The sequence below is a fragment of the Eucyclogobius newberryi genome, unplaced genomic scaffold (genome assembly GCF_026437365.1).
Source record: "Eucyclogobius newberryi isolate DKJ021-1_F unplaced genomic scaffold, fEucNew1.0.hap1 SCAF_5, whole genome shotgun sequence".
NCBI classification, from domain to species: Eukaryota; Metazoa; Chordata; class Actinopteri; order Gobiiformes; family Gobiidae; genus Eucyclogobius; species Eucyclogobius newberryi.
Genome location: NW_027316167.1, coordinates 15826317 through 15852989, shown reverse-complemented (window position 1 = coordinate 15852989; position 26673 = coordinate 15826317). Strand labels below are relative to the sequence as shown.

Sequence of the window (26673 nt, the reverse complement as noted above, 5' to 3'; positions counted from 1 at the left end):
AAAAGTCTGCTACAGGTTTGATACACACTATTTGTTCTTTTTTTGGATCTTTAGCTGAACATCTTCTGATACTTGGGCTTCATCATTTCCAGAGCGGTTTTATCCATGTGCTGAGGGAGCTCGGTGATCCTCATAATGACCTCGTTTGCCTCTTTAAACAGTTCCTCCCCCAGATGACCTTTGACACGGTCTCTCCAGGCGCTCAGCTTCGGACGTCCCGCGAACACATCCACGCCCGTCCCAACAGGCTGTCACGAAAGGAACAGAGAAGACTGAGAGGAACGTGACGGAGGAAAGTGACTGACGGAGGAAAGTGACTGAGAGGAACGTGACGGAGGAAAGTGACTGAGAGGAACGTGACGGAGGAAAGTAACTGAGAGGAACGTGACGGAGGAAAGTGACTGAGAGGAACGTGACGGAGGAAAGTAACTGAGAGGAACGTGACGGAGGAAAGTGACTGAGAGGAACGTGACGGAGGAAAGTAACTGAGAGGAACGTGACGGAGGAAAGTAACTGAGAGGAACGTGACGGACGATAGTAACAGAGGAAAATAACAGAGAGGAACGTGACGGAGGAAAGTAACTGAGAGGAACGTGACGGAGGAAAGTAACTGAGAGGAACGTGACGGAGGAAAGTGACTGAGAGGAACGTGACGGAGGAAAGTGACTGAGAGGAACGTGACGGAGGAAAGTAACTGAGAGGAACGTGACGGAGGAAAGTAACTGAGAGGAACGTGACGGAGGAAAGTGACTGAGAGGAACGTGACGGAGGAAAGTAACTGAGAGGAACGTGACGGAGGAAAGTGACTGAGAGGAACGTGACGGAGGAAAGTAACTGAGAGGAACGTGACGGACGATAGTAACAGAGGAAAATAACAGAGAGGAACGAGACGGAGGAAAGTAACTGAGAGGAACGTGACGGAGGAAAGTAACTGAGAGGAACGTGACGGAGGAAAGTGACTGAGAGGAACGTGACGGAGGAAAGTGACTGAGAGGAACGTGACGGAGGAAAGTAACTGAGAGGAACGTGACGGAGGAAAGTGACTGAGAGGAACGTGACGGAGGAAAGTAACTGAGAGGAACGTGACGGACGATAGTAACAGAGGAAAATAACAGAGAGGAACGTGACGGAGGAAAGTAACTGAGAGGAACGTGACGGAGGAAAGTAACTGAGAGGAACGTGACGGAGGAAAGTGACTGAGAGGAACGTGACGGAGGAAAGTGACTGAGAGGAACGTGACGGAGGAAAGTAACTGAGAGGAACGTGACGGAGGAAAGTGACTGAGAGGAACGTGACGGAGGAAAGTAACTGAGAGGAACGTGACGGACGATAGTAACAGAGGAAAATAACAGAGAGGAACGTGACGGAGGAAAGTAACTGAGAGGAACGTGACGGAGGAAAGTAACTGAGAGGAACGTGACCGAGGAAAGTAACTGAGAGAAACGTGACGGAGGAAAGTAACTGAGAGGAACGTGACGGAGGAAAGTAACAGAGGAAAGTAACAGAGAGGAACGTGACGGACGATAGTAACAGAGGAAAGTAACAGAGAGGAACGTGACCGATAAAAGTAACTGAGAGAAACGTGACGGAGGAGAGTAACTGAGAGAAACTGTGTCTTATTTTATTGTATTGTATTCAAAGCCTTTAAAGGTGTTCAATGTGTTACTTTTCTGGTGGGGGCCTGGTGAGAGTACAATATTGCTTTGCCAGGAATGTTCCACAGTATGGCATTAAACTTACATCTATTGCCTTGATTCACTTGCATGATGTTCTTACTATGAGCGAGTTCACCGTTCCACAGATCCGGACCTCATTTTCAGTTCTTTTCTTACAAAAATCTACGTACAGACTAAACACAAACGTCCACAAGAACAGTTTTTTTAAATACATTTTTGGCTCATTTCTGTTTTTTTTTTTAATAGACCAAAAAATGAACATAGAAAGTCACCAACGCAACATTCTAGGCAAAGACCTTTCCGTAGAGACAAGCAGGTGACAGACCCTCCACCAGAAAAGCTACATTGAACGCCTGTAATTACTGTACAGCCTTCTTCCTGGAAGCATCACCTGCATGATCTCTGCGACAGCCACGATGTCGGCCACAGAAACCTTGTCTCCGATGATGAAGGGTTTGTCTCTGAGGAAGTAGTTTTCGAGCAGAGACAGAGACGTGTTCAGCTCCTCCATCGCAGCATCCATCTTCTCCTTCGGTGCCTCGGAGCCCATCATCATCGGGAACACCAACTGGACAGGGCAAGAGGCAAAGATATGTATACGATGTTAATTAATTTATTGTTTATCATTTAAATTAAAGTAAAAAAGTATATTAAAAAACTATGGCATGCTGCTTGACTTTACAGGAGCATTAAGATCAGGGCAAGCAGGAACAAACACACAAGATTCTCACATGAAACAAATATAATCTGCATTTGTTAGTTAGTTTATTGAGTTGATGATTATAGTAGTTGTTGCTCTAGTAAGTTGACTTGAAGTTTGTCTGGTCTGTGAAGTCCCAGTATCAAATTTTACTGTTACAATTATTGCGAGAAGAAAAATTACAATGTTATTATTCACGATTATTGCTGACCAAACATGTGACATGTTTAATTCACAATATTGATAGATCAGTGTTTCCAAAGTAAAAAAATGTAACCTGATTATTTAAAAAATACTTTATTTAATTTTGCAGTGATCCTGAGCCGTTTGCATGTTTATTTTGAGGGTTTTGAAAATGTAGTAGTATTTCACAGATTTTTAAACATATTTAAGGGTCAAATGTAGTGATCTTGATAAAGAATTGTGATGATTTTAAGTAGCCACTGAATCAATAACTTAATTCTCCTGGTCCTTTTTTTTTTTTTTTTTGGCCCGTTGGCTTTTTTAAACAGCTGAGTGTGAAATGGGGATGAGAGAAGGGAGGACATGCAGTACATTTTCAAAGTCAGGATTCCAACTCATGACATGGAGCCTGGCATATGTGCTGTCGCCTTAACCCCTCGACTACTGAGCCGCACCTCCTGGTCATTTGGATGTATTTTTGTTTGCTCAAAGGCGGCCGGGACTTGACCTCGAAACCTTCAGGCAAGTTGTCATCATAAATGTGCTTAAGAAACATATGACTTTCTACTTCTCAATCCAGTAAAGAAATGTAGTGGAGTAGGAAATACAGATACCTTCTCTCAAATAATATAGTGAAGTAAAAGAAACAAATATCCAATGCAAAAATGTATGCAATGCAAAGTACAGATACCTACTTACCCGTTTGTATTTTTACTTTTTACTTTCCACCACTGACTTGAATGATCATAATTAACTGATTAGTCCTGAAATCCATGTTACTGTGGCAGTGTCTGAGCTGTTTGTTTGAAAGTAAAAGTAGTAGTAGTTAGTAAGTAAGCGCAACTTCCTGCTGTACCCTGAGCAGGAAGACCTTGGAGCCGTTGGCGCGCAGGTTGGTGTGTTGCCAGGACAGATACTCGTTGACCCGGGCTCTGGACTGAAGCTCTGAGGGAAACCAGTGATCAGGGCCTTTGTGTTTCTGCACCATGTAGTCCAGGATGGCAGTGCTGGGAAATGACATCAAATACATGACTGTTCAGAAGGTGGAAGAAGTACTCACATTTGTAAAAGCACAGACACAAGCGTAAAACGTAAGTATCACATAAATAATCTACTTAACTAAAAGTATTGAAGTTCCAGCTGAAGAATGTACTTTTAAAAGATTGTTGCATTATCATAAATATACATAAGTGTATCTAATCAGTCCTTTTTTTTATTAGTAGAAGCATTAACTGTTTTTACATTTTACTCTTAGAGCAAAATGTAAAAAGTACTGTACATAGATTTTATAGAATTGTGCTGAATTATGGTCAAAGGAAGCGACTGACATGATCATCAGAATTAATCTAGTCAATTTATTCATGTATTTTTGGCCAAACCTTATCTATATGGCAAAATCTTCTACCCAAAAAAATACTTTATAAAGTACTTTTACTTGTGTACTCCATTACTGACAATGCTGTAATCCAATGTCTGAACAATTTTAGTTTGAAAAATATCTAATAGCATTTTCTCTGACTAGTACAAGACTGACACATGAAAAGCTACACAAACATTCAAGAATCCCCGACATTTCAGAACATGTTTGTAAAGATTTAAACTATGAATCAGTAGGTTTTATATTTGGCATTGTGTTATTTTCAGAACATGTCATGTTGGTTAAATAATTGCTGTCTTTGAGATTTGAAATTGAAATTGCAACTGAGATTTGATTGTGACAGCTCAATATGTTTATTTTTGTGATGCAATTCACTAGCAAGGACTACGACCCCAGCGACGAGACAAAGTGCGCTTCTTAAATACAAGCAGTTGAACAAACACATCTAAACTCTACCTCTCAGTGAGAATAAAGTCTCCATCTTTCATGACGGGGACTTTCCTCATCGAGCTGATTTTGCCGAACTCTTCAGTGTAGTGTTGCCCTGAAACGAACCGAAAGAGAAAACACAGCTGCAGAGGAAGAGTGTGCACAAGAAAATAACATTTGGGATCTTAGGAATTTAGCTGAAACTGATACTGAAACAATCCTCAAGGCAACGCAATCTCTTAACATTAATGATTGTTTTCGATATCCCATCCTTTTTGTGTTTGTTTAAATGGCCAATTTAAGAACAAAGTATAAAACGTTTCAGAAAGTGGCAGTAGTAATAGACCAGATTCACAGTATGTTTGTGGTCATAGTGTCCACTTGTAATGAAAGTTTAAAGTTTGTACCGCTCATAGGGGTCAACGGAAAAGAGAGAGGGGTTTTTGCTTACATAAACATAAAATAAATGACCAAACATGACAAAAACTTGTGTACAGAAGCTATTCAGGAACAAAATTATATGAAAAACTCGACAACTCAGACACGAACGTCAGATAGAACCCTCTTTCTTAATTCTAACATGTATGTAGCTGCTTTTGTGGAACCAAAAAGAGACAAGCACTGTAGTAAAAAAGCGTTGTATGTATTGAAAATCTACAGCACAAAACTCATTTACAATTAAATCACAAAAGAAAAGGCTTAACACTCGATTTTGACGATTTTGATAACAAAAGCACTATTTCTCTCGTTTTGAGCAGAAAAGGAGTTACTTTTGTGGTTTGTATTTCTAAAACAATTCAGGAATGCTTTAATTTGATCCCTTTTGTCAGATTTTTTCCCACTGCTAATATTTTTTCAAGTGTATGGTTTTGAAAGATTACCAGCTTCAGTATCAACTCGTATTCTAACCTCTATTCTGTGATAAAAAACAGAACATACATGTTTTGTTTTGTCTGCCACTGTCCTGATTTTGTGCCTCCCTCTGCGTCTCACATGTGTCACCTCAGAGGGACGGGGCTGTTTTGTCTGACCCTTGATCTCGTGCCTCTCATCCTCTGTTTGTTTTCTTTCCCAATCTGCGTTATCAGGAGGGAACATAACTCCAACCGTTGACCCCGCGGGAAACTCCGATTTCTGTGTGGAAAAATAATGAAAAAGCTCCTCGAGATGAAACTCATGACCGAAACGCTTACAACTGAGAGTGGAACAAAAGATAAGTCTGAGAAAGTAGTTTTTAATGGATTTGTTTGAAAGACTAACCTATCAATCACAGGGGTGTATTCAAAGGCATATTTATTAGAAGCGTTAGACAAACTCTCAAAAAGAAGCAAAGGAAACTGGACAGACGTTTCGACATTCATCCTTTCATCTTTCTCAGTTCTAGTATAAGAAAAGTTGCTTTTTTAAATTGGCATTACTGGATGAATATATATAGTTTTTTTGTAACCTTTTTGGAGGCAGCTAATTATGCTTTGCTGCATCTACAAGTAGCAGATAAATACTGCAGCAGGTTTTACTACAACTTTTATTGCCACTGCGATCATTTAAACAAGGTCAAAAAGAGCTGATAAGATAAGACGCCTACTTGCTGATTTGACCATAAAAGGTTGAGTGCTTCTTGGAATGAAGGAAACAGATTTGAACCAGACAAACAAGCGGTAAAAACAGATTACAGAGATGAAATGCAATGCTTTACCTGCAGCTAAGTCCACATGTTTGAACTCAAAGGGGACGTTGAGGGCTTTGGCCACGAGGAACACGGACCTACAGGGCTGAGAACACAGGTCCAGGTACAGCTCCATCAGGTCCACAGCCAGAGAGAGAAGACTGTCCACTGCAGAGGGACAAGAGGTGCTGCTGTGTCCCAGACCCCGCCTCCGCCCGCATCACAGCCCCGGCCTCATGAATGATGCTGACAGATCAAAGCGGCTCCACCTTTGACCCCCAACCAGGCCCAATATTTTGTAAACACTTCTGAGATGATCACATCTGCATCTACTCAACGATTAAGTGTCTGACTAGATGCGGTGGGAAAAGTTACTCTGGAGAACTTGAAAGCAACATCTCCATACGGGACTAAAAACAGGACAAAAACAGGAGTAAAAACAGGAGTAAAAACAGGAGTAAAAACAGGAGTAAAATCAGGACTAAAAATAGGACTAAAACAGGACCAAAAATAGGACTGAAACAGGACAAATCAGGACAAAAAAACAGGACAAAAACTGGACTAAAACAGGACTAAAAAGTGGATTAAAATGAGGACTAAAACATGCTGAAATAGGCTGTAGAAAGCCTGGGGAAATAACACAGTTGATCTCAATGTGAGGATGTTCTAATGTTTAAGCAACATTTAATGTGAGACGTTTCAGACAACTCAAAATGTTTTTTTGTTTTTTGGTGAGTTTGCTCTCTCAACATCTAAGGTTTCATCTGGAAACAACATTATACAATCTGCACCTAAAAATGTTTTATTAAATTTTAGTTGACTCAACTTAGATTTATATGTGACATTGTAACTTCAAAGGCTGTTTTCTCCGTATGCATTTCCCCCCGTAGGAACATAATGATTATCTGTGATTATATGTTGTTGATATCTAAGTCTATGCCTGATTTATTCTGAATTTTGAATCTAGTTTACTCAAATATTAAATCATGTTTTTGTGTGTAGTATGTCAACAAAATAAAGCAAGACATTTAAACCCAAGACTAAAATAAGACTTCAAACTGTTTTTCATTTTCCAGTATAAAATGCTTGACTTTTTCTTAATTTACGTAAAACAAAATATATAATGCTTGTTCCATTTGTCAATCCTACTTTAAGACTGTTAAAATACATTCAAAATTAGACACACTTCATATTTCAAGCCCTTCTTAACATGCTTTCATATTTAAGATTGTATTTTCTTCCAGTGTACAGAGATTTTAACGCATCTGTTCCTGTTTTGTAAAGCACTTTATACTTTATGTTCCATTTGTGCGCTACAAACAAACTTGCCTTGCCTCGATTGTGTTGCTGGTGTTTGGCGGCCTCTGGTGGCGTCTCCGCGTCACTGCAGCGCACTCTCTCGACACAACAACACGCGCCATCTTTAGCTTGACAGCAAACTACTGAGGCAGAGTTGACAAGAGAAACTGGGTCAGGCGCCGCAGGACGGAAAACAGCGGAAAAATCCACATTTACCGGGCGTTTTTGTTGAACTTACCGCCTCACGGACACACGGAGAAGCTGCATGGCTCAATGAGTGTGACTGGTGCGCCTGCTTTTCACGCAGTTTCCGTGTGTGTGTCTGTCCTGGTTGAAAAGCCGAGTTGCATTTTCTTCACAAATCGCTGACAAAGACATTAAAACAGGTAAGACGAGAAACTTTGAACGAAAACCTCATTTTTTAATCCATGCGCGGTGCCAGTTCACCTCTTGGATGGGTCGCTTTTTACGCACAGACGAGAATAACTTGTGTCGATTGTCTGTAAAGAAGTCTAGGCCACGTTTAAGATCTACTATAACTTTGCAGATAAAATATGGCTGTGCTTGGATTGTATATGTAATGATTTTCGTGCACTTAAATGTGTTCTTTGGTGTTTTAAAGCCGCTGCGTGCGAGTTGTTGTTGGAATAAAGAGGTGTGTCCTCTGAACTGTGCAGCAAACGCACCATTGTCGTTTTGTGACAGGCAGGATTTTCAGAATTTATTCAGGTTTAGTGGGTGTTTTTTAGGCCTGAACAAACATCTATTCAATATTCACCAGTGTTTTTCACAGGTTTATACCAGACTATGGTGGCACAGTCTGAATGATTGTATTATAATTATATATTTTTGTATTGAAGATGACACTTAACGCTTCTACTAATAAAAAAAGGACTGATTTGATACACTTATGTATATTTATGATAATGCAACAAGCATAAAGTATAATTTTAAATACAAATTTATTGCAAAGCTTGTTTTTTTAAAACTATTTTAATAGGATCTTTTTCAACTAGCATTATAAAGATGCAGATATAGTTAGAAGATTTTACTTTTATTTTACTTTGATTATAACGGACTTAATTGTTAAATAGTCATCTTTATAACACATGAAACACAACATCAAGTAGCAATAACTGTATTAAAAGCAGTATAATGGTTTGTTTTTTATTTTTACCTTGGGCATGAAGTTATTTTGCAGTTTTAGATACAATTATACAGTAATTTACATTGTGTGCTACAGTTATGATGAATGAATTTGCACTTATGAAGGCTGCACTTTCACTTTACAAAACAAAGATAAAGGCCAATGTGAAATGAAATCCAGTGTTTTTACTTCACATCTTCTTGTAACAGCAGCTAACACGAGTTCTGCGTCTGTTTTCCAGGATGAAACGTGGTCTGGAGCCGATTGAGCAGCAGGACGGTGGCGGCACCAGCGACACAGTGAAGAAGAAAAGCCTGAAAAAATCCCAAAAGCTGAGGAGGGACAAACATTCAGAGGAGGAGGAAGAGGAGGACGAGGGAGCCTTGTACTGGGCGCATCTACCTCAGGAGATCTTACTGCACATCTTTCAGTACTTGCCTCTCCTCGACCGTGCATATGCCTCTCAGGTATCTCACCGTGAGCCTTGTGGAGAGACTAAAAACACACCGCCGTATAGATAATGGCTGCTCTGTATGTCACACAGTTTAAGTGGTATAATTGTTGGTTTGGTGCCTGTAAAGTTGAAAAGAAAGTACACGAAAACACCATAGTGCAACGTAAACCTTACATAAAAATAAAGTTAAAAATGTTTACATCACACTTAAAAATACAATACATTTCATAACAAAAAACAATTAACTTTCTTTCGTTTTCATCTCACAAGTTGTGTTAAAGGTGCTCTATGTAACTTTTCTGATTGAGGGTTTCAATGTCAATTCAATATTGTCAATGTTATAGTGACTTTGGGCCTCTCTTTTGACCGACACTTTCCAATTCACCTCTTTCATTATCCATTATTAGCCTTTCTTCAGGTCTGTTTCACAATAATAGACTTTTAAGAGTTGATTAATGTTTTCACGCTGTTATTAATGTTAAATATGCCATGAAAAATGTGTGTATCTCATTAGTGCACGTTCAATTGCGACACACAACATTTAGCTACTTACTTATTTTACTTATTTGTATAGGTCAGGGTTAGGGTTTTTCAGAGGTTCCTTAACCCTAACCCGGCGCGGTCTAAAACAGCGCGGTCAAATAGCGCAGCAGTTTCAGGAGCCGCGGAACAAAATAACATGGCAGTTTCGGCCACGCGCCGCGGCTCTGTAGACACTCCTTTGTTTTTAATGCTATACTGTGAAACATCCCAGGCAAATCATCAACCATCTCTATGATGACAAGCAGCTGATGGACCTGGAAAGAATGATCCACAAATGTGAAATGCCATCCACGTAACACTTTGCCAGTGCTAATTTTCAACTCCTGGTTGGGCTTTTCTAAATTCCCCCCACTGACATAAAACACATTAAAACACATTTCCATTATTGTAATTAAAGATAAGATAAGATAATCCTTTATCTTATCCACACATGGGGAAATTTCATTGATACAACGCAGTAGATACAGAGGAAAAGGACTTATCACAGAATATAGGAAGTTTAAAAAACACTCAATAGAAGAACTCTTATAAACAAAAACTCCTATAGACAAAACCTCCCATTTCCCAACAAGGGATGGAGGGGAAAAATTAGGATGTCCGCTGGGATAACGTGACGATCTCCGGGTAAGACGATGGTTTTCCGTAGTTTCATGAGTTCCTCCTTTGTATAAACGCACCGGCGCCGATCCATACGGCGGCTGTGGCCGAGGAGCGCGGTGGGGCCGGTGGGGCCGGGGGGGCTAGCTCAGAGCTAGCGCACATCACGACGACACAACGAAAAACACTCAATAATCCAGCCGAACAAAGTCGAAACAAGTTGAATTAAGCGATTCCAGCGCGTGTCCCGATCGTACAACTAAAGTAGAAAAAATATTTACAAAATATAAAAGATAAAGCACATAAGTGTGAAAAAAGTGTGAAAAAAGAGCGGAGCGTTGCACCGGGCTGCCAGCTGGACCGGCGCCTTTGTGAAATCACTCATACACGTCACTCTTACACGTCACTCTTACACGTCACTCTTACACGTCACTCATACACGTCACTCATACACGTTCATAACACTTACAGGTGGGTACAGTTCTGATTTTCTTTCAGCCAGTCCTTCAGTCTGGAGGTGAACATATTTACTTCCGAGATGCACTTTATTTTGACCTGAAATAGTCCTGGTTTAGTCCTAGTTTAGACCGGAAATAGTCCTGGTTTAGTCCTAGTTTAGACCGGAAATAGTCCTGGTTTAGTACTAGTTTAGACCGGAAATAGTCCTGGTTTAGTGTTAGTTTAGACCTATGTTAGATCTGGTTGTACTTCCAAAACCAAATCTTTTTTGTGTGAAAATGCTGAGAACCACTGACCTTGGTCATTTTATTACTGCGTTATACAAACACATGTTTGCATTAATATTATTATTGTATGAGTTATCTGTTCTTTGTTGTTTACTTCTGTGCCTGCTTTGTGTTGCAACACTAGAATTTCCCCATTGTGGGACAAATAAAGGCTTATCTTATTATTCCTTTCTGTTTGTTGGCCCAAAGGTGTGCCGCGGGTGGAACCAAGCCTTCCACATGCCGGAGCTGTGGCGGTGCTTCGAGTTCGAGCTGAACCAGCCGGCGAGCTCGTACCTGAAGGCCACACACCCAGAGCTCATCAAACAGATCATCAAACGCCACTCCAACCACCTGCAGTATGTCAGCTTCAAGGTATGCACCGTCACACCATCAGGCTGAGACGTGACACAAACCCAATCAGGATGCGCTTTTGAGATATTCCAGCGACACATGAGGAAACTGGAGTGCATTTATTATGTTTCTGGAGTAGTTATTTTCAAATCCAAATCCACTGTTCATATGTTGTGAGGGGGTGTATATGGCGACTACAATTTATATTGTAACTTTCATATAACTGAACAGTTTCTGTGTGCTGCACGGACACTAAAACATCCACAAACATCAAAAGTGATCAAAATGTACATAATATAAATAATATTATGTTTTAATATAAATAATTAATACAATTAATACAAATAATTAATACATCTAACTATTTGATTTTATTAGTCTTAAAACCATAAAACCATAAAATAAAATAGCAATAAATAAGTCAAATTAATAAAAAACAGAGAATAAGTTGACTCAGACTATGTTAAAAGCCATCAAAAAATAAAAATAACAGACAGCACGGTAAGATAAATACATCAGTACACTTTGACTAGAAAACTTTCAATAAGTTTGAGTCAAAGTTTTAAAATGAAAAAACGGTTGTTGTTGTTGTTGTTGTTGTTGTCGTCGTCGTCCCAGCTTAGTCTTACTGCAACATGGCAAATGTATTTTATTTATTATTTACACATTCACATTTTCTTGTCAAGACCTTTTCTGAATGATAATTTAGCAAACATTGTGTTATGGCCAATGGGAATTTTAGATTTTTTTCTTACTTTTCCAATGCCTCGTTGTCCAGATCAGTCCAAAACAAACAAAGGCTTCTTCTTCATGAGTACGTTTGTGTATTGTACAGGTGGACAGCAGCCGGGAGTCGGCAGAAGCAGCTTGTGACATTCTCTCTCAGCTCGTGAACTGTTCTTTGAAAACTCTGGGTCTCATCTCTACGGCTCGACCGAGCTTCATGGAGCTGCCCAAGGTACCATTTTCCCTTCTGAATTTATTCATAAACTATAACTATGTTTGATTATGATAGTTGTAACTTTGAAATATTAATCTCCAAACTTAAATCTATAAGTTATTTTAAGGAGATGAAACATGCCTGGTATATTTGTTGCTGTTTGGATCCAAGTATGTCTTATTTAAACTTTTTTGCAGGGTTTATTTTGGTGTCTGGCATGATTAATCTTTTTTCTTTTTTTTTTATCCCTGTGACTACAATAACAAGTTTCTGCTCTCTATTTGACCAGTCCCATTTCATCTCGGCTCTGACCGTGGTTTTTGTGAACTCCAAGTCTCTGTCGTCTCTGAAGATCGACGACACTCCGGTGGATGACCCTTCGCTCAAAGTCTTGGTGGCGAACAACAGCGACACGCTCAAACTGCTGAAGATGAGCAGCTGTCCTCACGTTTCACCTGCAGGTACAGTCGCTCACACGCACAAGACACGCACGGGACACGCACAAGACACGCACGGGACACGCACGGGACACGCACGGGACACGCACGGGACACGCACAAGACACGCACGGGACACGCACGGGACACGCACAAGACACGCACGGGACAAGCACAAGACACGCACGGGACACGCACGGGACACGCACGGGACACGCACGGGACACGCACGGGACACGCACAAGACACGCACGGGACACGCACGGGACACGCACAAGACACGCACGGGACACGCACGGGACACGCACGGGACACGCACAAGACACGCACGGGACACGCACGGGACACGCACAAGACACGCACGGGACAAGCACAAGACACGCACGGGACACGCACGGGACACGCACGGGACACGCACGGGACACGCACAAGACACGCACGGGACACGCACGGGACACGCACGGGACACGCACAAGACACGCACGGGACACGCACGGGACACGCACAAGACACGCACGGGACAAGCACAAGACACGCACGGGACACGCACGGGACACGCACGGGACACGCACGGGACACGCACAAGACACGCACGGGACACGCACGGGACACGCACGGGACACGCACAAGACACGCACGGGACACGCACGGGACACGCACAAGACACGCACGGGACAAGCACAAGACACGCACGGGACACGCACGGGACACGCACGGGACACGCACAAGACACGCACGGGACACGCACGGGACACGCACAAGACACGCACGGGACACGCACGGGACACGCACGAGACACGCACGGGACGCGCACAAGACACGCACGGGACACGCACGGGACACGCACGGGACACGCACGGGACACGCACGGGACACGCACGGGACACGCACAAGACACGCACGGGACACGCACAAGACACGCACAAGACACGCACGGGACACGCACAAGACACGCACGGTACACGCACAAGACACGCACAAGACACGCACGGGACACGCACAAGACACGCACAAGACACGCACGGGACACGCACGGGACACGCACAAGACACGCACAGGACACGCACGGGACACGCAAAAGACACGCACGGGACACGCACGGGACACGCACGGGACACGCACGGGACACGCACACGCACTGGACACGCACTGGACACGCACTGGACACGCACGGGACACGCACTGGACACGCACTGGACACGCACTGGACACGCACGGGACACGCACGGGACACGCACGGGACACGCACGGGACACGCACGGGACACGCACTGGACACGCACTGGACACGCACGGGACACGCACGGGACACGCACGGGACACGCACGGGACACGCACGGGACACGCACGGGACACGCACGGGACACGCACGGGACACGCACGGGACATTTAGCTGCATATTATCACTAGACAGTTCCTAACTCTTAATCCTAGCTCGAATAACATAAGAAGAGTTGGTGGATTCTTCCAGAGAACTTCGGATAAAGTTTATCTTAAATATGAATATAGTATGAAGATATACATTTTTTGGTTCAAGCAACCTGTATCTTAACTTGACGTTAAGTGTCGTTCAATTCAATTACATTTGTTTTTGTAACACCCAATATCCTAAGTTGCCTCGAAAGGCGACAGTAGAAAACAGATTAGCAATTAGATAATTAGCAAATGTCCCAGCTTCCCCTGTCTTTAGACCCTCTTTCTCTACAAGGAAAAGTTAAATTTGCTCACAAACTTATTCAAGCATGTGAAAATTGCCCAGGTAGTTTCTTATAGATTATACTGTGTTTGTATTTCTGTCAATCGTAGGGATCTTGTGTGTAGCCGACCAGTGCCACGGCCTGCGAGAGCTGGCTCTAAACTACCACCTGTTGAGCGACGAGCTGCTCATCGCTCTATCCTCCGAGAAACACGTCCATCTGGAGCACCTCCGCATCGATGTGGTGAGCGAAAACCCGGGACAGCAGTTTCACACCATCAAGAAGAGCAGCTGGGACGCCATGGTGCGCCACTCCCCGAAATTCAACCTGGTCATGTACTTTTTCCTCTACGAAGACGAGTTTGGGCCCTTCTTTCGCGACGAGATCCCGGTCACGCACCTGTACTTCGGCCGCTCTGTCAGCAAAGACGTCCTGGGCAGGGTTGGACTCACTTGCCCGCGCTTGGTCGAGCTGGTGGTGTGCGCCAACGGCTTGAGACCCCTGGATGAAGAGCTGATCCGCATTGCTCAGCGCTGCACCCAGTTGTCGGCGATCGGACTGGGCGAGTGTGAAGTGTCGTGCAGCGCGTTTGTTGAATTCGTGAAGATGTGTGGAGACAGACTGTCGCAGCTGTCCATCATGGAGGAGGTGCTCGTGCCCGACCATCGCTATGGCCTTGACGACATTCACTGGGAAGTGTCAAAGCATTTGGGACGCGTGTGGTTCCCCGACATGATGCCTACGTGGTAAAGCAACAGTGCAATTTTATTCATACCCCGGCTACAAACTCGGCTTAAAGGCGGTATGGACGATTTTTCGGCGATTTGAGAACGCAGGCGGAAGTGCGCATGCGCCCTCCCCCGTGCGGACTGATACAACACACGTGCGTTTGTTTATTAGCGCAACGGAGCGCATCGCATCTCTCGTCTGTCCACTTCTGCGTCAGCTCGAACTGTCTTTCTCCGTCTTCATTTTGCCCCGTACACTGAGGGAACTATATTATGATAGATCCATGCGCTTAGGCACGCGGAAATGTGGGCACGAACCGCACACGGCTGCAGGTGAGCGGTAGGTGCGTTTTATGATTGATACGTGGCAGGACAAATGATTTATCCACGCCACGAGGAAATATGATAAAAAATTTGCTGAAAAGAATCGTCCATACCACCTTTTAAGGCGAGACACTGCAGGTGGAGAGGGAAAACAAGCTTAAATTTAGAGATATCAGTTTGAAACTTCTGTAGTTTACTCGCATAAAGAGAGAAAGTAATAGTATAAATAAAGTTTATTAGTAGAGCACAATTTGTTCACAGTAGCAGTCATTCAAAGTGCTTTAAATAACAGGAAAAGATGCGTTAAAATCACAATACTAATAGATAAATACATAAATTATGTACTGTTTCCCAAAATAAACAATGTGTAAACAAAATTTGACACATTCAGGGTCAGAATATACACCAGGTTTAAATGTCTTGCTTCATTTTGTTAACATATACAATTAAAAATAAAAACAGTGTATTTTGGCCATTTTGGTTGGCGTTTGCGTAAATTGGAAAATGTTTATCTAATATATTTATTTATCCATTTTTTTTAACTTTATATATCATGCTTGGATTTAGAGATCTATAAATCCTTCTTTACAATTGATCTAAATCTTGTTAAATTCAAGATTGGAAAGTTTGATGTGTTTAGGGGCTACTTTAATGAGAAATCTTTATGTCCTTTTTAAAGGAGCAAAATGACCAAAAAACAAAAAAAAATGTCTGTAGTGTCTCTCCTTAAGGGAATTTTTCCTTAATTTACGAGTCCATTATATATGATATTTTCCCATATTTCTTTCAAACCATTTTCAATATTAGTCTTGACAAACTGACAGTTTATTTTTCCCCACCACATTTGGCAATATGCAAAAAACGATTATTATTCCTCGGTTTGGTTCCGTTCTTGCCCAACTCTTGCGTTTCCACATAAGCGTTTGCTCTGGGCTGTCAAATAGAGCCAGGGGTATGAATTCTTTTACATTGTGTGCCGTGGCCCCAATCATCTTCAGCATGGCTAAGCGTTGTTTTAGTGGTGATTTCTGCTTTAACAGAGTGCTTTGTGTAAATAATATTTGTTATCTGTTCTCACTTTTGTTGTTATATCATACGCATATAATTCAGCACTTTTTTCTAAGCTTTTGCAACAACTTGTATGTCTGTTTTGCTTTAGATGTGACTTTCAGCAAGTTTCTGCATTTAAATAGTCTGTGCTATAGTGTCGTCTTTGACCATATCATGAGCAGGGATTTATGAACCGAATCTAACTAAGAAATATTGGGCAAAATGAATGGTGGACAATGGTAATTACAGTCATGTTTGTTGTGAATATGCTCCATAAGCGTATAACCATAAAGACCAGGTGCAAAACCAATATTCTGCATTATCTGATTACATTTGAGATTTACCAGACTGCTTTGAGTGAGTTTCGTTTCTATTTGACATCTTTATTTCAACGTATTTACTTGTAATTTCTTGTCCGATGTCTGTTTATTGTATTTGCAATATTATCACTGTAGTAATCTTCTTTATTATATTTAATACATATATTATTGTGTGTATTATATTTATTTATATATATATATATATATATATATATATATATATATAGCTATATATATATAGCTATATATATATAGCTATATATATATATATATATATGTATATATATATATATATATATATATATATATATATATATATATAGCTATATATATATATATATATATATATATAGCTATATATATATATATATATATATAGCTATATATATATATATATATATATATATATAGCTATATATATATATATATATATATAGCTATATATATATATCTATATATATATATATATATATAGCTATATATATATATATATATATAGCTATATATATATATATAGCTATATATATATATATAGCTATATATATATATATATATAGCTATATAGCTATATATATATCTATATAGCTATATATATATATATATATAGCTATATAGCTATATATATATATATAGCTATATAGCTATATAGCTATATATATATATATATATATAGCTATATAGCTATATATATATATATATATATATAGCTATATATATATAGCTATATATATATATAGCTATATATATATATAGCTATATATATATAGCTATATATATATATAGCTATATATATAGCTATATATATATATAGCTATATATATATAGCTATATATATATATATATAGCTATATATATATAGCTATATATATATAGCTATATATATATATATATAGCTATATATATATATATAGCTATATATATATATAGCTATATATATATAGCTATATATATATATATATATATAGCTATATATATATATAGCTATATATATATAGCTATATATATAGCTATATATAGCTGCTCTGCTTGGCCCTTGTTTTGGTCATAAAGAAACACGAGGAGATTTTGTTTGTTTTTACTGATGCACTTTGTTTCATGTTGAAGGACTGTGAGCTGCAGTGTTCATTTGGGTGGAAAAGTGTCCTATACTGTTAATGTTTCTCATTTTAATACATTTTCCCATGAGCACAGTAAAATGGCTTATATAATCATAAAATCAGTTTTCTAATAGACAGCCCAATAGACCAAAGCTGCTGGACAATATATTTGTTTAGAATATTATATTAAAATATATATATATATTTTATATATATATATATTTTATATATATATGTATATATTTTATATATATATTTTAAATATATATATTTTATATATATATATTATATATATATATATATTTTATATATATATTTTATATATATATATATATTTTATATATATATATATTTTTTTATATATATATATGTATATATTTTATATATATATTTTATATATATATATATATATTATATATATATTTTATATATATATTATATATATATTTTATATATATATATTATATATATATTTTATATATAATATATATATATATATTTTATATATATATATACTATATATATATATAGTATATATATATATATATATATATATATATATATATATATATATATATATAAAAATATGAAATTGTCTAATCTTTTGTAAACCACTGATGCGTACTGTAGAAATATTAATTACTATGTTGGAAAAAGTTCCCAAAAATATATTTTGGTTGACTGTATTATAATGCTTTTCTGTTTGCTTATTGTTTTGTTATCATAAATTCACAAAATGTTCAAATTGAATGAAGTTATGCAGTGATTTCACGTCATTTGCAAGACAAATATTTATTTTTAAATATATAATCAGAGGTTATATTGTTATATAAGGCCAGAGAAAGAGAGGCAGCTGAATGTAGATCCAACTGAATGTGTAACGCATTAAATATTTATGTTTTTGAAATATTATTGCTTTGGACCTGAGGAATGTTTGGGTTATGGTGGACTTTGGAGGATGTTGTTAAATGTTCCCCTTGTTTGTATAATGAGAGATCTATGAATAAAATGGAAAATGGAAAAAAAAAAAAGGATACATTTAAAATATTGACAATCCCATTTTTAAAGCAAATGCACATTTATTAACACCTGCAATGTCTTATATACCTCCTCACAAAACGCCTGGCAATTATTCTTATTATGGGTATTTATGAATTCAGTTCTTCATGTAATCACAAGAACGCTGGGTCATAATGGTAATAAATGCTTAACTAGGAGTTTGAGTAAATTGTTTAACGTTTTTATTTTCCAATGTCGGGTTGATTTTCTTCAAACAGCCTGGTGTTCTACTCATGTCTCCAATAAGAACTAAATCGGTTGAGATGAATTCGAGAATGTTTCAAATGTTTATTTTTCTGGAATGTTCCACAATACTACATCATGCATTTAATCAAATACAAATGTTTTATAAAAGCAATATATACAATAATACTCATATATATATATATTATACATATATAAACTGTAAATTTTACATTTTGTCCGAAGATATCCCCCATATTCAATTTAATTGGCGTTTCAACAGAGTTTTGAATGTATTATCAAGAAGCTATCCTGCTGCTTACTTAACCCAACTCTTCTGGGTCAGGGGTCTTTCACTTTTTTCCAGTGATTTTTTTCAACCTTTACAAAATGAACATGGTAGAGGGATTTTCCTTTTAGTGGCTGCAAGAAACAGCCTCGATAACAGCGACAACAAGCCTTTAATTGGGCAGTTAGAAGCCTGTAAACATTACACAAAGTCGGGTATCTAAAGTGCACAGTTACAATGGTAAATCGCTGACATGCATGTGATCAATCAATGTTCAATCATTCAGCGTCGCATGTCATATTCCTGACTTGGGGAAGATGCTAGTGCGAGCTCATGGAGCCATCAAATAAAATAATCACTGAGCCATCCATGAGCCGTGTTTTACTTCTTTACCGGCATGTAATACTTTCATTTTAGTTTCACAGTCGTTTTATACAAACGCCGAATTTTAAGGGTCGTTATCATACAAACACTGGTGAAACTAGAGCAAAAACATTCATCTTAAAAGGCACTGAATTGTACTCTGAGTGATTGACATGCTGTTGAAAAATACTGTAAAAAATATTGGCAAAAGGTTGATTATTGTAAGTGTTTGATTTGTTTAGTATCTCGAGCCTTTACGTATGTACATTTGCTCGTTTCTCCTCGCTGGTGACGGGGCTGAAGGCTTTGCCAGAGTCGGCCATGAAAGCTTGGATCTCCTCCACCGTGCGCGGCACACAGGTCAGCAGCTCCATACCGCCGGCCGTCACCGCAATGTCGTCTTCAATACGAACCTGCGAAAGGTTTTGGGAAGTGTGTTACCGAGTGTTTTGCATGCTATCAGACGCATTGAAGGTTGCAGGTAATAAATGACTTACTCCTCCGAAGCCACAGAAACGGGTCAGCACTTGGTTGTTGATGAAGCAGCTCTGAGCGGGGTTAGCGAGCTCCTGGTCCAGCAGGTGATTGATGTGATATTGGGGATATTGAATATATCCCGGGCTCCACGGTGAGGACCATGCGCTGTTACACAAGACGGCCCATTCGGAGACTCCTCAGCCCAGGCTCATCCATGCGCTCTGTGCCCTATAATCACATTTATTTTGATCAAAGTTATAGTCTGGATTCAAAGTTATAGTCTGGATTCAAATCTCTCAGTGTTCAAACAATGTATTTTTGCAGAGTTTATTGTCTTTGGGGAAATTACCTCTGCATTCAACCCTAGGAAACCTTAAGGGAAACCAATCAGGACCTTCTTGTTGTGAGGAAGGAGTCCAGACTTAAACATACTATCCATGCATGTATGAATAAATCATTCTCTTGATTCTTGACAGTTCCTCACCTCTGGGTATCCTCCCACATGGTGCACATCGATCCCCAGCAGGTGTCCCAGACCATAGGGCATGAAGACGGAGCCCATGTGGACCTTCATCATGTCTTCTACGCGACCGGTCAGGATGCCGAGCTTCAGCAGCTCCTCCAGGTGAATACGGAGGACAGCTTCGTAGATGGCTCTTTAGTCCGCGGTGAATTGACCGCTGGCAGGGAATGAGCAGGTGATGTCGGAGGAGTAGCAGTAAGGCAAGGCTAGTTTATTTGTAGAGCACATTTCATACACAAGGCAATTCAAAGTGCTTCACACAGCAGGAAAAATGCATTAAAATCACAAAGAAATTACAGAAACAGAAATACAATAAAATTAACTAAATTAAAAATTATCAATCCAACTGATTGTTTAAACTAATAAAATCACAAACAAAAGAGAAGAGTGCAAAGAAAAAATCCTTTCAGTCATATGCGCAGCTAAACAAAACTGTTTTTAGCTTAGATTTGAACATTGTCAGAGTAGAAGCCTGTCTCACATCTTCAGGAAGACTGAAGCAGTAGTATTCTTCACCCACGTCAAAGAGGCTGTATGCAAGACACAAGGCATTGGCAGATAAAGGACGTGTAGTGACAAAAAGAACAGTTCACATTTTATCATTGTACATCTATAATTTATCTGTTTGTGATTTAATTGAGAACAACGCAGTCAAACACGTCGAACAGCAAGGCAGGGTATGTATGAGGCAACAGCTCCCTCTCCTGGATACTCCAGCACATGACACCCTTCTATCGGAAAAAAGGAAATTGCAATACATTTACCACACGTCTCCGTCCATAATAGTCTTGTCATTTGGGGCTCCAGCTTGTCCATAGTGAATAATGGAAGAATTGTGTCCCCTATAAGAAATGATCAATTAATAAAACAAATGATTATATTAATAATTATGAAAAATATTGTTAGAGAGACTTCTGAAAGACCTCAGTTTTATATGGAGGGCTTCACTACTGGCTAGTTCAGTAGAGTTGTGATCGCGGAGTGGGCATCGGTCAGAATGCACTGAGGCAGGATGGATCTTTACTTCCTTTATTGACGATAATGAGCGTACATGCGTCTTGATTGTATGTGTGTGTGGTTCTGTAAACAAACAGATAAACATAATATTAGAAACAATTCCCATATAGTAATCTTCTAACAATAATACAAGCAGTGCTCTAATACTAATAAGCTGTGATTACTTAAATAACAATGTATAAACAATCATAATATAGTTTCCAACAGCACATAAACAAACCCTCTGCAGCCTCATGAAAATGGTAGGCCTCAAAGCCTCTACTACTAATAACCTATTAACAAATAATGATCAAACTACCATATTGGCACCCAAGGAAACGTATTCCAACAGAAATACGTATAAGGCTGACGTAAGAATACAGAGACCAAGTAATATCAGTGAGATAATAGCTAAAGAACACAGAATGACAGGGGTTAGCTTAGCATTAGCTGGAAGCTAATACAGGTAATATGCAGGTCAAACATCAGCAACAACCCCAGGCATTCAGATTGTTATCTCTAACCTCACAATAAAGCACAGAACACCCACCTGTCTCATGGACGCACCCTAAATAATAACACACAAACACGGGGCTAAAGGAACAATCTATCACCAGCTCCGAACAACAGCCAATTAGGCACACTGCGTCCGTCAGACAGCGCATACGGCGCATATGGTGATTACGAAAACCACAGACAACTGAAAATATCTTGCAACTTACTTTTTCGCATATCCAAGTCTATACTTCACGAGGTTTTGGAAACTGTCTTCTGTGAAATGTCGGTAGCATAGCACTGGATGAAGAAGTTGCTTTAGCACTATTTTAATGTAGCCGTGGATGTTAGCTAACTTCGCCTACTTCACATTTCCCATAACTCCACGGGGCAGCAGGGCGCACATAAAATTGTACAAATAATAACAATATAGAAATTATACTAAAAAATCAACCAAATATTTACCTGTAATGCACTTTTTAAGACTCATTAAGGCTAAAAATACTCATCACGTGTGTGAGTTTCTGACAAGCGGGAGCACCATGACCCAACTTGACACTCACTACGTAGGGGTTTAAATACACCGCAAGTCCTTGTGCGAGTGTGGGTCGTGTGTTGGTGACTACGCAGTTTAGTCTTCTAGAATATAATGTTTACGACTCTAGAATACAATGTAGAATCATGAGCATACGCAGTGTTACCAACACAAACTCCACTTTTGGGCCCTAAGCAGAGACAGTTGTGTTTTAGAGTTCATTTTACTGACTGTGAATCAGTAAGTAGCCCAAAAAACACAAAAAATGCAGCTTTTAATCAGAAACCAGTCAAACCAATGCTCAAAAGTGCCACAAACAATAAAACGGATTAAAACCCTGTAGACTTTAAGATGAGTTTGCCGAATTAAATCAAGAGGCACATTATTCTCTGTCCATATAACAGCTGTAAACAAGAGCGTCACTTTTGTAGTTTTTTTTATTTTAGTCTTTATTTGTCAGGGACCATGTACAAAATCATTCATCTTCAAGAGAAAAGATGATCTGCACTGTATTTTGCCACTTTCCATCGGCAGTCCCTGGGCAGGTGAATACATTACAATAATAAAAGTACACATTTTCATTATTGACATTAGCTCAATAAAATACACTATAAAACAAATTCATTTCTAAGAGTTACAAAATGAATACAGACAGATAAAAACAATACAGCTAAAAACTAGGTTGGCTGATGTTGGCACCGTTGATTATCCAGGATGTGCTTTTTCAAGTTCCGAGTGAAGTTATAAATATCTACAGACAAATTCAGACTATCTGGGAGTTGATTCCACCGTCTGATAATTAAAAAAGAAAAGGCCGAGGATCTTTTTGGGATGGTGCAATTTCTGCTGCTGTGGAGCGGGTCAATCGAGTAGTTTGTTCAGAGCAAAGTTGGACATATTTTTTCAAGGGAGGTGAAGCAGCATTATTAAGGATTTTGAACAGAGTTCTTAGATTTGTAAATAAAATAAAATGGTCAAAACTAAGCATTTTGTATTTGCTAAGAATGTTGCAATGGTGATAACAAAGTGTTTTTTTTTTTGTCAATTGCCTTTAATGCTTGGTTATAGAGAGATCTGAGAGATTTGAGGGTGGTCTCATTGGCCTGAGACCAACAGGATAAACAATAAGTCATGTGTGACATAATCATAGCATTGAAATAAGTGAAAGTGGCCTCGACTGTCAAACTGTTTCTCATGTGTCTTAAAAGTGAGATATTCTATTTGACTGAGTTGCATACCTGTTTTATATGCTTTTTAAAAGACAAAGTCTGATCCAAATAGACCCGCAGGTATTTTGTCTCAGTGACAATGTTAATCTTTGTTCCATTCACATAGATGTTGGGTATATCTTTAATTTTGCTTGATTTGGTAAAAAAAACAAATATGAATGGATTTGATTTCACTTTGACGTTCATCCACTTGTTTATTACAGTGCCTTATGTTCCACAAATGCAGGTGTACGAGGTGTGGCGCATCCCTCCTTTGGTGTAGCAGTAGTGCTGGAAAAGGCTGGCAAAAGAGCAGTTGGTTATTAGCTGTAGACTAGATCCCACTCACCCAAAGCCTTTTAAAAACTCTTACATTTTCTGAATTTAAACAAATAGTATCCTCATCTCTAGGAGTTTAATGTTCTTTCTGCTAATAAACCATTCCACATACCTTTCCATTTCAAATTCCTTCTGTCCCAGGCCTGCTTCTGTTGAAGGGAACTCCGACTATCAATGACATACTGTCTCAATACATTAGTTAGGTTGTTATCAATATAAATAGTATACAAAACGTTTGGGAAAAGTTTACCGTCTCATCAAGTTTGTCTATTTAAGTCGCCATTGTGAGTTAGCTTGCAGTGCATTATAAGACAAAACTAATTCATATTGGCAAATTCAATACAAGGGCAACGTTTTAATTTGTCAAAGGTTAACATTATCTGAGTTCTATGTGTAGATTTTTCTAGATTAGTTTTCTCCCCCTGTGTTTGAGCCTGCTGGAAGTGTCTGCAGCTCCCGTCATGGAGCCACCATCTCGTCCCGAGGAGAGCCTGCTGGAGGTGTCTGCAGCTCCCGTCATGGAGCCACCATCTCCTCCCGAGGAGAGCCTGCTGGAGGTGACTGCAGTTCCCGTCATGGAGCCACCATCTCGTCCCGAGGAGAGCCTGCTGGAGGTGACTGCAGCTCTCGTCATGGAGCCACCATCTCGTCCAGAGGAGAGCCTGCTGGAGGTGACTGCAGCTCTCGTCATGGAGCCACCATCTCGTCCAGAGGAGAGCCTGTTGTAGGTGTCTGCAGCTCTCGTCATGGAGCCACCATCTCGTCCAGAGGAGAGCCTGCTGGAGGTGACTGCAGCTCTCGTCATGGAGCCACCATCTCGTCCCGAGGAAAGCCTGCTGGAGGTGACTGCAGCTCCCGTCATGGAGCCACCATCTCGTCCCGAGGAGAGCCTGCTGGAGGTGGCTGCAGCTCCCGTCATGGAGCCACCATCTCGTCCCGAGGAGAGCCTGCTGGAGGTGTCTGCAGCTCCCGTCATGGAGCCACCATCTCCTCCCGAGGAGAGCCTTGAGGTCCAGGACCTCAGAAAACTGTCTGCAACATTGAAAGCTCGACTTGATGACCAGGTTCGGGTCAATAAGTCCCAAGAACTGAGACTACAAACCCAAGAGAGACTGATCAAAGAAAAAGACTCCAGAGCCAGCTCCCGATGAGAGCCTGTTGGAGGTGACTGTGTTGCGCCCTCTGCTCCGACAGTTTGGGAGAGGTACGTGGTTGCTTTTTGAATGGGAAAAGTGAAGGACAGAGACGGTCACGTCCTTACTCTTCCGTTTTATTTCAGGAAAGAACACTCAAAAACTTTGCGCAGGCGCATATCACACATTTCTGCCAGCCAATAGAAATAAACATTTTGAACAGGTCATATGTACTTTTTTAGCATTTATACTTTTTGTACTCAATACAGTTTTGACCACAATAATGAACTAAAAAGGTGAAAATAGTGTCTTATGACGAATTTTAAATCTGTGACTCGCTTTTTAACCTGTCACAACTGCAGCTCCCGTCATGGAGCCACCATCTCGTCCCGAGGAGAGCCTGTTGGAGGTGACTGCAGTTCCCGTCATGGAGCCACCATCTCGTCCCGAGGAGAGCCTGCTGGAGGTGACTGCAGTTCCCGTCATGGAGCCACCATCTCGTCCCGAGGAGAGCCTGCTGGAGGTGACTGCAGTTCCCGTCATGGAGCCACCATCTCGTCCCGAGGAGAGCCTGCTGGAGGTGACTGCAGCTCTCGTCATGGAGCCACCATCTCGTCCAGAGGAGAGCCTGCTGGAGGTGACTGCAGCTCTCGTCATGGAGCCACCATCTCGTCCAGAGGAGAGCCTGTTGTAGGTGTCTGCAGCTCTCGTCATGGAGCCACCATCTCGTCCAGAGGAGAGCCTGCTGGAGGTGACTGCAGCTCTCGTCATGGAGCCACCATCTCGTCCCGAGGAAAGCCTGCTGGAGGTGACTGCAGCTCCCGTCATGGAGCCACCATCTCGTCCCGAGGAGAGCCTGCTGGAGGTGGCTGCAGCTCCCGTCATGGAGCCACCATCTCGTCCCGAGGAGAGCCTGCTGGAGGTGTCTGCAGCTCCCGTCATGGAGCCACCATCTCCTCCCGAGGAGAGCCTTGAGGTCCAGGACCTCAGAAAACTGTCTGCAACATTGAAAGCTCGACTTGATGACCAGGTTCGGGTCAATAAGTCCCAAGAACTGAGACTACAAACCCAAGAGAGACTGATCAAAGAAAAAGACTCAGAGCTGAAAGAGGTCAAAATGACACTGAAAAACACAGAAACGACGCACAAAAAAATTCGATATCTGTACAACACATCCGTGATGAAGACTGTCGATCTGAAACTGGAACTTGCTGGGGCCAACCGCAAAGTTTCAGAAATGATAGAAAAAATGAAGGACAAGAGCCAGACCGCAGGGCTTCCAAAGAAGACACGGAGTCAGGAGCTGAACGTATCCCAGGGATTAAAAACC

At 40.3% G+C, this 26673-nt stretch overlaps 2 protein-coding genes and 1 pseudogene across 3 annotated transcripts; 1 reads left to right on the top strand and 2 right to left on the bottom strand.

The window, feature by feature from the left end:
- Nucleotides 1-26: 26 nt before the first annotated feature.
- LOC140381192 (glutathione S-transferase theta-3-like) lies at nucleotides 27-6267 on the bottom strand. The gene is made up of 5 exons (XM_072465218.1): nucleotides 6063-6267; nucleotides 4394-4481; nucleotides 3416-3566; nucleotides 2068-2244; nucleotides 27-248 (listed from the first exon to the last, which is right to left on the bottom strand). The coding sequence occupies exons 1-5, from the start codon at nucleotides 6166-6168 to the stop codon at nucleotides 51-53; spliced, it is 720 nt and encodes a 239-aa protein (XP_072321319.1). The 5' UTR covers nucleotides 6169-6267; the 3' UTR covers nucleotides 27-50.
- Nucleotides 6268-7438: 1171 nt separating this feature from the next.
- LOC140381149 (F-box/LRR-repeat protein 3-like) lies at nucleotides 7439-15599 on the top strand. Of its 2 annotated transcripts, XM_072465172.1 has the most exons (7): nucleotides 7439-7717; nucleotides 8720-8945; nucleotides 11008-11172; nucleotides 11987-12109; nucleotides 12381-12552; nucleotides 14334-15011; nucleotides 15390-15599. In XM_072465172.1, exons 2-6 carry the CDS (start codon nucleotides 8721-8723, stop codon nucleotides 14972-14974), a joined length of 1326 nt encoding a protein of 441 aa, XP_072321273.1. In that variant the 5' UTR covers nucleotides 7439-7717; nucleotide 8720; the 3' UTR covers nucleotides 14975-15011; nucleotides 15390-15599. The 2 variants fall into 2 exon arrangements, with proteins under 2 accessions (XP_072321273.1, XP_072321272.1); XM_072465171.1 differs by lacking the exon at nucleotides 15390-15599 and having other exon boundaries at nucleotides 14334-15072.
- Nucleotides 15600-19864: 4265 nt separating this feature from the next.
- LOC140381504 (xaa-Pro dipeptidase-like) lies at nucleotides 19865-24673 on the bottom strand (annotated as a pseudogene).
- Between the last annotated feature and the right edge of the window lie 2000 nt (nucleotides 24674-26673).